The sequence below is a fragment of the Callorhinus ursinus genome, unplaced genomic scaffold (assembly GCF_003265705.2).
Source record: "Callorhinus ursinus isolate GAN/ISIS: 27379988/994484 unplaced genomic scaffold, GSC_fseal_2.0 scaffold8, whole genome shotgun sequence".
Classification (NCBI taxonomy): domain Eukaryota; kingdom Metazoa; phylum Chordata; class Mammalia; order Carnivora; family Otariidae; genus Callorhinus; species Callorhinus ursinus.
Genome location: NW_027397070.1, coordinates 29,747,741 through 29,760,772, shown reverse-complemented (window position 1 = coordinate 29,760,772; position 13,032 = coordinate 29,747,741). Strand labels below are relative to the sequence as shown.

Genomic DNA, 13,032 nt, shown 5'->3' with positions numbered 1-13,032 from the left:
AAAATGTAAAGGAATGGTGCCTTATTGGACATTTTGAAGAGAAGAGGAAAGAAAAAATTCTACTCTAGCTCCTCTGTAACATGGCTATTATAATTTTGCTATATTCCTGTTCACTTTTTCAACAGTGAACAAGCATTGTCCATTTCATTTCACACTAACACTATGTTATATGCATTTTTCTATGCTGTAACTTGGCTTTCGTGGTTGTTTTTAGTGATTGCCTAATATGCCATCAAACAGATTAGACTGTTTACCCAAACCATTCCCCCAGTGTTGACAGTTTAAATTGCTTCCAGTTTTTCATTGTCTGGAAACCGGTGAACCTCTTTAAGCATATTTTATGATAAATCATCAAGTATGGCATTTTGAGGTCAAAAGGCTCTGAAGTTTTCATCGCTCTCAGCACATACTGTCCAAGTGTTTTCTCAAAGGATTATATTAATTTACAGTGTCACACTGATATAAAAATAATTCACCATCTACACACCTGAATTCATTGTTATAAATATGATTTTGGCATAATTTCCCTGCCACATAGAAGAATATCACCAATTACAGCATTCTTTCTTCTACATATGTGTATTCATTTGCCCTAAAATACATAATGGAATTTTGATATATTTTTAAGTGACACCATGACTTCTTTTCCACAGCCTTTTTCTTGACAGTTTTTTATTTCAGGCTTGTACAATTACAAGAACTGCTGATTCATTAATTTTTAATACTGAGATATCATTCTGATTTTAGGTTATCATTATTTTAAGTTAGAATGTATCATAAATGTTGCACAGTTAAAGTTTATAGAACAGACAATGACGGGGCGCCTGGGTGGCTCAGTCGTTGAGCGTCTGCCTTCGGCTCAGGTCATGATCCCAGGGTCCTGGGATCGAGCCCTGCATCGGGCTCCCTGCTCCGTGGGGGGCCTGCTTCTCCCTCTCCCCCTCCTCCTGCCTGGGTTCTCTCTCTCGCTGTGTCTCACTCTGTCAAATAAATAAATACAATCTTAAAAAAAAAAAAGAACAGACAATGACTTTGCAGACTTGTACTTATTAAAAATATTTCTTTAACTGGAAAGATGGTGTCCCTCTGATGGTAAAAATCTCAACTAAAAGAACTATGCTAGCTTTGCCAATTTCATTATGTAATTTCACCTAGATATGCTTAAGTATAACACAGATGAATAAAATTTCATAGAAATCCAACAACTCCTTTTGTTCTAGCTGTTCTATTTACTTCTATCCCTACCTTATTTGTTGAAACTCCTAGCATGATTTATGAATTTGTTAAAGGGAACAATTACCCCCGCAGACAATCACTCTTAGAAAACGTCTATCTTTGGGGATTCCTGGGTGGCTCGGTCAGTTAAGAAACTGACTCTTGGGGCGCCTGGGTGGCTCAGATGGTTAAGCGTCTGCCTTCGGCTCAGGTCGTGATCCCAGGGTCCTGGGATCGAGTCCCGCATCGGGCTCCCTGCTCCTTGGGAGCCTGCTTCTCCCTCTGCTTCTCTCTCTCTCTCCCTCTCTCTCTCTGTCTCTCATGAATAAATAAATAAAATCTTTAAAAAAATAAATCTTAAAAAAAAAAAAAAGAAACTGACTCTTGATTTTGGCTGAGGTCATGGTCTCAGGGTCGTGAGATTGAGCCCCATGTTGGGCTCCATGCCCAGCAGAGAGTCTGCTAGAGATTCTCTCCCTCTCCTTTTGCCCTTCCCCCCACCCCACTCTCTCTAGCTCTCGAAATAAATAAATAAATCTTAAAAAAAAAAAAGGAAAGATAACATGTATCTACCAAAGATCCTATATCAGAACATAATTAGTAATTTTGGGAAAATAGTGTATATAGACTATGTTATTTATAAACATTTTCTTTCTTGCTTTCTTTCTCATGCCAATGAAAAATACTTTAACAACAGCAGATTTTATCTATACAGAGCTTTACAGTTTTCAGAACATTTTCACATGTATTATTTCCATTTCCTCTTCAACACAACTCTATCAAGTGTGTATGTAGGTAGACATGATCACTCCCATGGTTTGTATATGGGAGAACAAAGGTTTAGAACCACGAAGGTTCAGGTATCATTTGCCCAAAGATAAATATCTCATACACCTCATCACAGGAAATTATGGGGCTTCCTCCAGGGGTGTCTACATTTGCTGAAAATTCTGGGAATAACATACCACTTTAATATTAAAATAAATTCCATATAGAATTCACATTTTATGGAGAAAAATGCATCAACATGATTTTTAAGGAAAAACATGAGAGTTTGACTAACTTTAGAATGTGATAGACCATGCTGGGCTGCTGCCTCAGACCACTAGAGATACCACCAACACTTCTCTGCCCTTAGATCTGTGCAATAGAAAACATTTAAGAAATACAGCTGAGACCACAGACGTGAAGCAGAGGTGAACTGTCTCACTGATATCTGTTCAAATTCTTGAACCGTTGAATCAAGAGCAAGTAAAATGGATATTGTTTGATGCTACAAACATTACAATAATTTGTTGCACAGCAGTAGATAACTGGTATAATCCCCTTTGTGTATTTTCATTCATGATATTACTTGTGTCTCTTTTTTGGATCCATCTTATTAGCATTTTATCTATTTTAATTTTTATAAAGAATCAAGTTTTAACTGTGTTGATTTTTTTTTATTTTGCTTGGTATTCAGACCTTTTTATTTATTTATTTATTTTTAAAAGATTTATTTATTTATTTGAGAGAGCGAGAATGAGAGAGAGAGAGAGAGAGTACATGGGAGGGGGGAGGGTTAGAGGGAGAAGCAGGCTCCCCACTGAGCAGGGAGCCTGATGCGGGACTCGATCCCGGGACTCCAGGATCATGACCTGAGCTGAAGGCAGTCGCTTAACCAACTGAGCCACCCAGGCGCCCCTGTGTTGATTTTTTTAACAGAGTTGATTTTCTTAATGTATCTTTGCTTTCTATTTCATTGCTTTCTTTTTTTTCTTTCATTATTTTTCTATTTTCTTTTTTTTTAACTTTATTTTTTTAGTAATCTCTACACCCAATGTGGGCCTCGAACTCACAACCCTGAGATCAAGAGTTGCATGCTTTTCCGACCAAGCTAGGCAGGTGCCCCTTTTCTATTTTCTTTGTCTTTATTGTTTTCTTTCTAATTTCTTAAGAGGAACACATAGCTTATTAATATTGAGATTTTCTTCTTTTCTAACTTAAGCATTTAAGGCTCAAAATTTCCCTCAAAGCATCTATTTTGCTTTCTCCCACAAGTTTTGATTGCATTTTTTTATTACCATTTAGTTTTAGGCATTTCAAAATCTCCCTCATAAGTTCTTTTTTTTTTTTTAAGATTTTATTTATTCATTTGAGACACAGAGATACAGAGAGGGAAAGCATGAGCAGGGAGAGAGGCAGAGGGAGAAGCAGGCTCCTCACCAAGCCAGGAGCCCAATGTGGGGCTCGATCCCATAACCCTGGGATCATGACCTGAGCCGAAGGCAGACGCTTAACCATCTGAGCCACCCAGGGGCCCCTCCCTCATAAGTTCTTAAATCAAGTTATTTAACAGGAATTTCTTAATTTATCTTTTTGCTCTTAATGTCTAACTTTATTCGATATCTATTCATTGAAGTTTGTTGAAGTTTTCTTCGTGGCCTACTATGCAATCGTTTGTAGCTATTCGGTGTGTGCTTGAGAAAGATGGATTCTCTGATTGTTCCTTGTTCATTTGGTCAAGTTTGTGAATTGTTTTGATCAGATTTTCTCTATACCCTTGCTAATATTTTGTCTGTTTGGCCTATCAATAATGAGAGAGGTGTGTTGAATCCCTCACAATAAAGTGGATTTATCAGTTTTTTTTCTGTAGTTCTATAAATTTTTGCTTCATCCATTGTGAGTCTATTTCATCAGATGTATACATGTTTCAAATTACTCTACCTTGGTGAATAGTATCTTTCATCATGACACCCTGACTCTCTCCATCCCTAACAATGTATCAGCTTCTTTTTGGTTAGTATTTGCCTGACATAATATATATCATCCCTTTATTTTTCACTCCATATCTGGCTTTGGGCATATGTCTTATAAACAGCACATATCTGGATTTTTAAAATCCAATATATCTTCTGACTAGTGAGTTTAGTCCATTTATCCTTACTGTAATTATTGATATATTTATAAATTTTTCTATCATCTTAATCTGTAATTTCAGTTTATCCCACATTTCCTATTTCCTACTCTTAAAAAGGTACCATACGTAAAAGCTCCTTATTAGATGAGAATTTTAGTACATTCTCTTATCCCTCGCTTTCTCTTTACTCTCACCTTCCGTATCTTAATACTGTCTAGAGACTTTCTTTCCAGGTTATTATGAATGTATGTTCTCTTTCTTTTGGTCTTATCAGTTTTTAAACAGCAACAAATATTACTAATGTATTTGTTCACTTTCAAAATCTTTTTTTTAAATTTATTTATTTGAGAGAGAGAGAGAGCACAAGCAGGGGGAGCAGCAGGCCAAGAGAGAGGGAGAGGGAGAAGCAACGTGGGGCTTGATCCCAGACCCTGAGATCATAACCCTAGCCGAAGGCAGACGCTTAACCGACTGAGCCACCCAAGTGCCCCCAAAAATCTATTTTTATATTCCTCTCTGTATCTCCTGGAGATCTTAGTTGCTACTATATAGGAGCAGGCACAGTTTGTCCCAAGAGAATGATAGCAGAGAAGTGAAAGCCAAACTTTTACGATTTCCTATTTTATTCTCTACTGCCTCCTGCCCCAAGCTATAACCATCTTCCCAGAAACACCAGTTCAGAACAGCCACATTGCCCCAGAATTTTCTCTTACCTTGGCATTCGGGTGTTTACTAGGTAACTTGGCATTTTTTCCCCCTCTGTAGCTCCTTTGAGGTTGATCTTGGAAGAGGGAGCCAGCAATTTTACTTTGTCGCCATCTTGGTAGAAAACAGAACTGCAACTAATTATTTTATTTAATCTTCCCAACATTCCTAAGAGGTAGATAAGGAAATGGAGAGTCAGAGAACTTTCCCAATGTGAAGCTGCAAGTAAAAAATATGTATTTATTTATCTGAGAAAGAGAGAGAGTGCATATGTGTGAGCCAGTGGGGGTTGGGTCAGGGAGGGGAAGAGGGAGAGGGAGAGAGAATCTTAAGCCAACTCCATGCTGAGCCCAGAGTCCATCACAGGGCTTGATCTCAAGACCCTGAGATCACAACCTGAGCTGAAACCAAGAGTCAGAAGTTTAACTGACTGCGCCACCCAGGTGTCCCTAAAGCTGCAATTTTAAACCCCACCTATTTGACTCCAAAGTCCATGTGCTTTTCCATTCTCAAATTGACATTGAAACAAGCTATATTTTCAGCCAGGAAGATGAAATACCTAGGTTTGAGTCCTGGCTCTGCTACTTAATTAGCTGTGGGATCTAATGCAAGTCATTAGTCCTCAAAGTCCTTTCCGTCACTAAAACCTTGTTTCTTACTTATACTCTCTGTTTCAGTAATTCCCAGTGAAGTTTTAATTCATTCCAGTAGGGTTTCTGCCACCATTGTTCAATTGAAATTATTCTCACCACAGTTGCCAATCTCATCCTTGTTGCTGAATGGATTGAACATGCAATGTTGTATCCTTCCCATATATCATGCTTTGTTTTATATTTCTTAATGCACTAAAGTATTATAATTATAGTTAACTCAGAGAAATTGCCTGAATGGCCATACATACAGATTTCAGTTATATGTGGTGCTGGACCAGTGAGACAAGTAAGAAAAGATTGAAGGTACCACATACAAATTAATTTGAGATGGATCACAGACCTAAACATTAGGTCTACCAAATTTCTAGAAGAAAACAGGAGAATAAACTTCATGACCTTGTGGTAGGCAAGTATTTCTTAAAGAAACAAAGCACTAAAGATAAAAGAAAAAATTGATAAATTAGACTCCATCAAACTTAAAATGTTTTACCTACCAATGATGCTATGAATAAAATGAAAAGGCAACCAACAGAGTTGGGTTTACCAAGTGTTCTGTTCTTGGAGTGGGAAGTTACAGATAAGCAAAGGGAGGAAGCTAGAATGATCTATGTGGTAGTGGATTACAATTGGAGACATCAGCATGAATTCATGATTAATTTAATATAGATACAGGTGGTTATGTATAGAAATATTTATAGATCTGGATATGCATACCTTAGTATAGAAACAGGTATATTTCTTCACTTTGTCAGCTGAAAGACTATCCAGTAGCGATGAGCACATCTCATAACCAGATCTTGGTTTCTAGTACCATTCTCCAGTAAAAGGAACCAAGTCTCCTTGGAGAAAGGGCTGGTCCTAGCAGTAGGGCAGTGAAAATACAAGATATGCTCAGAGCATCTTGTAGAGCCAGAAAGTAAGGAAGTACTAAAATAAATAAACAAAAAAAATCCCTCAATCATGAAGATATATTAAAGTGACAGAGGAACAAACTGAAAAAGCTACCAATGGCCAAAGTTAGAACAATTTGGGATCGAGCCCCACATTGAGCTCCCTGCCCAGCGGGAAGTCTGCTTCGCTCTGTCCCACCCCCCGCCCCCCGCTTGTGTTCCCTCTCTCACTGGGGCCCTCTTTGTCAAATAAATAAATAAAATCTTTAAAAAAATAAATAAATAAAGACAACCAAATTTAAAACGATAACCCCCAATTTTAAAAACAGGCAAAAGGGGCACCTGGGTTGCTCAGTCAGTTAAGCCTCTGCCTTCAGCTCAGGTCATGATCCCAGGGTCCTGGGATTGAGTCCCACGTGGGCTTCTCACTCAGCGGGGAGTCTGCTTCTCCCTCTGCCTCTCTACCTGTCTTGTGCTCTCTCTCTCAGATAAATAAATAAAATCTTAAAAAAAATCACTTAGCTGGTTTCTGAGCCAGCAGTTCAAAGAAAAAAAAAAACACACAAAAACGAACAAAGAAAACAGGCAAAAGACTTGAAGAAATATTTCACAAGATATAAAAATAGTCAATAAGTACATGAAAAGGGGCACCTGGGTGGCTCAGTTGGTTAAGCGACTGCCTTCGGCTCAGGTCATGATCCTGGAGTCCCAGGATCGAGTCCCGCATTGGGCTCCCTGCTCAGCAGGGAGTCTGCTTCTCCCTCTGACCCTTCCCCCCCTCTCATGCTCTATCTCATTCTCTCTCTCAAATAAATAAAAAATCTTAAAAAAAAATAAGTACATGAAAAGATGCTCATCATCATTAGACATTGGGGAACTACAAAATTAAAACTCGATACCATTTCACACCTACTAGAGGTGTTTCAGGATTTCTTTTCCTTTAGTGCCCATGGTTCTTGGTCATGCCGCTTTGAAGAATGAAGAGGTAGACCAGGTGAAGAGTGGTGGGCAGCACAGCGAAGCTTACTGAGTGATAGTACAAAGCTCCCCAAGAGGGAGGGGACTCAAAAGGGGTGCCACCGGAGTTTCTAAGACTAGAGGTTTTTCTGAGAATGTTGGAGGGCTGTTTTAATCTGATTAACCCTCCATACTCTTGTCACCCGATCAGGTTTTTGTCCACGCGCTCATCTATTAGGTAGTTGTTCACGTGGGAAAGGGTGGAGGGCTCCTTCCAGTGTGGTGTAAAATCCTTTTAAGGGTAGTTTCCTCTTTTTTTTTTTTAAAGATTTTATTTATTTATTTGACAGAGAGAGACACAGTGAGAGAAGGAATACAAGCAGTGGGAGTGGGAGAGGGAGAAGCAGGCTTCCCACCGAGCAGGGAGCCCGATGCGGGGCTCGATCCCAGGACCTGGAATCATGACCCTAGCTGAAGGCAGATGCTTAACGACTGAGCCACCCAGGCGCCCCAAGGGGCTTTGTCCCTGCCTGCCTTTCTCCTCCATTAGAGGGGTTAAAATTAGAGTGATGACTCCAAATGTTAGCAAGCATGTGGAACAACTGGGGCTCTTATACATCACAAGTGGGAGTGTAAAATGGTCCAGTCATTTTGCTTATCAATTTCTTATATAATTAAGCTTACCTACAATGACTCAGAAATTCCACACCTATATTTCCCCAAGAGAAATAAAACATCCCCACAAAAAGATTTGTACAAGAATGTTTATAGTAACTTTTTAAATAATAACTAAAAACTGGACCAATCTAAATGTCCATCAGTAGGTGAATGGGTAAGCAAAGTTCAGTTGATCCTTAAACTACAGGGGGTTAGGAGTACCAACCCCCTTACAGCAGAAAATCTGAGTATAACTTTTGACTCTCCCAAAACTCTACTAACTGCTAATTGTTGATAGGAAGCCTTACCAATATCATAAACAGCTGATTAACATATTTTGTATAGGTATTACATACTGTATTCTTACAAGAAAGTAAGCTAGAGAAAATGTTAAGAAAATCATAAAGAAGAGATAATACATTTACAGTACTGTATTTATTAAAAAAAAAAAAACTACGTAGAAAAGGACCCATGCAGTTCAAACCCATGTTGTTAATTATATACGATTGAATTCTTTTTGACAATAAAAACAACTAAATGTTGATTCACTCACAATAGGGATGGATCTTGAAAACATGAAAGAAGGCGGGTGTAAAAGAATACCTACCATCTTTATTTTTATGATGATAGCCATCAGAGTGGTTGTCTATAAGGTGGGAGATTGGAAAGGGGCTTGAAGGAACTCTTGAGTAGTGGTTACACAGCTTTTTACATTTAATAAAACTCATCAAATCTACACTAAAAAAGCTGTTTTTCACTGTTTTTAAATTTTACTTCAATAAAAAAAAATGGAGGGGAAAAAAGACTGGCTGGGTGCCTGGGTGCCTCAGTCGTTAAGCATCCAATTCTTGATCTTAGCACAAGTCTTGCTCTCAGGGTCCTGAGTTCAAGCCCCAAGCTGGCTCCCCCCTGGGCGTGGAGCCTACTTAAAAACAAAACAAAACAAAACAAAACTGACACCCTTGGAAAGTTGACAGTAGCAATTAAAGGAGAAATTTGATGGGTTAATTCCTTCCTTTGAAACGTTGAGGAAAACAGTCCAATAAACTCTCTGATTTTTGTGACTAAATAGGGACATTAAAAAGCCCTGGAAACTCTCCGCTCCTTCTCAGAGAGCTGGGGGCCTGGGAGCTAGGGGTGACTCGAACGCCAGTTTCGCGGGCCCAGGCTCCGCCCCTCGTCAATTGCACACCCGCCCATTCATTCCACTCACACCCATCCTTTGAACCGTCCGTTCACCTTTCAATCAATTCAAATATCGCAAGGAGCAAACCAATCGCAAGCCTCTTCGAAGGGAAGAGGCGGGCATTTCCCCGGAAGTGTTTGTTAAAACCCCTCCAATCAGAGGCTCCTTGCGGGAAGTTTGAATTTTGCGGAGCTCTGGGTTGTAGGGGTTCCTGCTTCGGAAACGGCAGTGGTCCTTCAGACCCAGAGGGTTCCTTTACTTTTAGTTCTGTTGAGGTTTTACTCCAGAAGCTGCCTCAGGTAGGTGGGTGCTGCGGAGCTGGCGGGAGGGAGCTGGCCCGCTTTGTAGAAGTTCTGGAAGTGTCGGAGGACGGAGGCGGTGGGCCGGACGCAGGTCAGGGGAGTCTCCTCTAGGACCGTGTTACAAGTCCTTCCTGTAGCTGATGACGCAGCCCTCCAGGAGAGTAAATATTTGTTGCCCTGGCCCGTGTAATAGTCAGCGTTTCGCCACCGGGGCGTAATTAGCCTTTGGGGCGGGACAGTATTTAGTAGGTACTGCTAAGTATTGTTGGCCCCAACATTAAATTCCAGTAGCTCTTCTCAGATCCTGTGAAAACTGAAAACACCCCGGTTGAGAACTTCTAGACAAGCAAGACAAAGGCATTTCTAGATTTTCAAGCTGGAAGAAATACCAGCAAGTCAAAGAACAGAGCTTAGATATATGCAAAGAGTCAGGCTGCCTGACTTGGGATGCCAGCTCCACTACACTTTAGCTGTGCTAACGGGAGCAGTTAATTTCCCTCATCTGGATAATGGCAGTAATACTATCTTTTAGGGTTTAAGTGATTATTAAATATCACTTTAGTGTTAGTTCTCTTTCTCCCTCGCCTTCCTTTCTCTGCCGTGTATAATGCTATGGTGTATTTTAAAATAACTAATCATAAGTTTTATTTTTTCTTTAATATTCAGCAAATTAATACTTGGCAGGAGGTGACAAATCAAATAGAGGATTCTTGAAAAGCACAGTCCTTGGGTGCCTGCTGGCTCAGTCGGTCGAATGTGGGACTCTTGATCTCCGGGTAGCGGGTAGCGAGCTTGAGGCCCAGGTTGGGTGTAGAGTTTACTTAAAAAACAAAGGAAAACAAGGGCGCCTGGGTGGCTCAGTTGGTTAAGTGACTGCCTTCGGCTCAGGTCATGATCCTGGAGTCCCGGGATCGAGTCCCACATCGGGCTCCCTGCTCAGCAGGGAGTCTGCTTCTCCCTCTGACCCTCTTCCCTCTTGTGTTCTCTATCTCTCATTCTCTCTCTCTCAAGTAAATAAATAAAATCTTAAAAAAAAAACAAAACACAATCCTTTGTCACTTCCCCATGGCTCTTGAAGAAGAATCTTATTGGCATCCAGGGCATATGCATTCTCAATTTTAGACTCTGTTGATTGCTTTAAATCATGTAACATTTTAATTTGTTGCATTTCTTATGCAGATTTTTCTTTTATCTGGAGTTTTCCGGCAGACTTTCTTAATTATTCTTGTTGAAGAGTGTATTGTGCTTATAATTTTTTTAACTTCCTAATGTCTCTTGTTTATATTCTGGACCATAGCTTCCTGGGCTTCACTTAATTTGTCAAGCAAGTTCTTATTTATTTTTTAAAGATTTTTTATTTATTTGTTTGACAGAGAGAGACACAGCAAGAGAGGGAACACAAGCAGGGGGAGTGGGAGAGGGAGAAGCAGGCTTCCTGCTGAGCAGGGAGCCCAATGTTGGGCTCCGTCCCAGGACCCTGGGATCATGACCTGAGTCGAAGGCAGAAGCTTAACGACTGAGCCACCCAGGCGCCCTGCAAATTCCTATTTGGAACTAATTAAAAATTTGTTTTTCTTTTGATAATTTCCTTCCCTCTCTTTAGTGTTACATACTTATTCCTTTTTTTTTTTTTTGTATTTTAATGTTTTTATTTTCAAAGACTCTGAGATAGGACAGGAGTTGAATTGAAATCTTAATTTTTTAAGTAATAAAAATCCACGGAAGTTGGTCTCTTTTTTCCTCTGATAGGATGTCTTCATCACATTTTGCCAGTCGACACAGAAAGGATTTAAGTATCGACATGATTAGAACCAGAATTGCTCATAGAAAATCACTGTCTCAAAAAGAAAACAGGCATAAGGAATATGAACGAAATAGACATTTTGGTTTGAAAGATGTCAACATTCCAACCTTGGAAAGTAGAATTCTTCTTGAATTAGATGAGACATCTCAAAAGTTTGTTCCAGAAAAGGCCAGTATCAAGCCAAGTAAGTAAAGGTCTATTGTAACTTTAAATGCTATGAAGAGTAAATAAAATTTGGTTTAATACCTGAGGTTAAGAAAACCCTGAACAGAAGCATGGAGTTTTGAAACATCATTCCAAGTAACTTGGTATTTTCTACAACTAAATGCTGTTTGTTTAAGGTAAAGGCTGTGCAAGTCCCTGGCTAGGCTAAAGCCATTCACCTATGGGGTATTATAACACTGTATTATCTATATTGCCTAATAGGAATCCTAAAGTTCTTACTTTTAGAGCTTGATAAGATAACTATTGACAAGAGAAATTGATAAGGGGCATTAAAAATAGAACTCATTGAAGAATCCAAGAAATAAGGATACCTTATCAATGGGAACGTTTCTCAGAAGAGCAAAGAATTCACCCTTCCAATTGCTGAAAGGACTTGTAGTCATTAGGAAGGAAAAAACCAGTTAAAGAAGAAAGGAATGATCTCAGCAAAAGATAAAAATAAAAGTAGAGTGTCTTAGAAGACAAGGGATGCTATAGACAAGAAGGAAGAGAATTGGGAAACGACTTTCAAATTTTGCCAAAGGAATCACTGGACTCCTATTTTGTTGCATTTATATAACAGACATTAGGAGCTGGATTGCAGTGAAATAAAGCAGGAATAAATGCTGAATAAATGACAGAGATAGTCTTTTTTAGAAGTTTTGTAGAGAATGAAATGGGTTACTAAGTTCTTTAACTCTTCACTACTTCAATTTTATTGTTTCCAGGACCAGTGTAATATGTGGCACTTACAAGACACCCTATATATTTAAGCTTAATTAATTCCGTAAATAAGAGTATTGGGCTAAAAGATTTCTTCTGGATTTATCATGTTTGTGATTCTAAAGGAACGTGAGAGAAAAGAATTAGATAAAAGTGTTATAGGATTTTGTTTTTGTTTTTGAGATGATGTGATCCATGCATGTTTGGTCAGAGGAAATGGGCTGGTAGTTGAAGCGGAGAAAGTAAAGAGCAACATCTCTTAGGAGTTGGGAGGAAATGCAAATGGGGTCATAGAATGAAAGAGAATGGCTTTTTAAGGAGTAACCAGACATTTTTTGTCTGGGAAGTAGTTATGTTATGACTCCTAAGTCAACTCCTTGCCTCTTCTCTTGCCCTCTCAAATGCTCTATTCCTTGACCAAAATCTCAAATCAAAGTCTAATAACACTTTCAGTATGCTATTAAAATATCTGGTTTATTTTCCATTTGCAAAGGACTAGAAGTGAGAGTGAGCCTGGTGTGTTCCGGAGAAAGCAAGTAGGCAAGCATGGCTAGAGAAGAATAAATAAGGGGTAGCTCCCATCCCTGGAGCCCTCAGGGGACATCATAAGGACTTTGGCTTTTACTCTGAGTGAAATGAGAAGTAAAGTTTACTCTTAACCATTAAGAGATTAATAAGTGTTTATGTAAATTTGATTTATGTCTTAGAAGCATCACTTTGGCTGCTGTGTTGTGAATAGATTGTAGGGTGGCAAGCATGGCCTCAGGAAAACCCAAGTGGGAGACTATTGCAATAATTTAGTTGATGATGGCTGATCGAAGGGGTAGCATTAAAGAT

The 13,032-nt window shown here is 39.2% G+C and overlaps 1 protein-coding gene across 7 annotated transcripts in view; it reads left to right on the top strand.

Moving 5' to 3' along the window:
* Positions 1-13,032, top strand: part of DLGAP5 (DLG associated protein 5) — a 109,397-nt gene that overhangs the window by 58,701 nt on the left and 37,664 nt on the right. For 5 of the 7 annotated variants that reach the window (XM_073895247.1, XM_025869999.2, XM_025870001.2 and 2 more), the window contains exons 1-2: positions 9,334-9,461; positions 11,214-11,452. In XM_073895247.1, the coding sequence (XP_073751348.1) occupies positions 11,215-11,452 (238 nt within the window). In that variant the 5' untranslated portion in view covers positions 9,334-9,461; position 11,214. Of the gene's footprint in view, positions 1-9,333; positions 9,462-11,213; positions 11,453-13,032 lie in introns of those variants that run through there. The other 2 variants (XM_073895245.1, XM_073895246.1) reach the window with 1 other exon arrangement.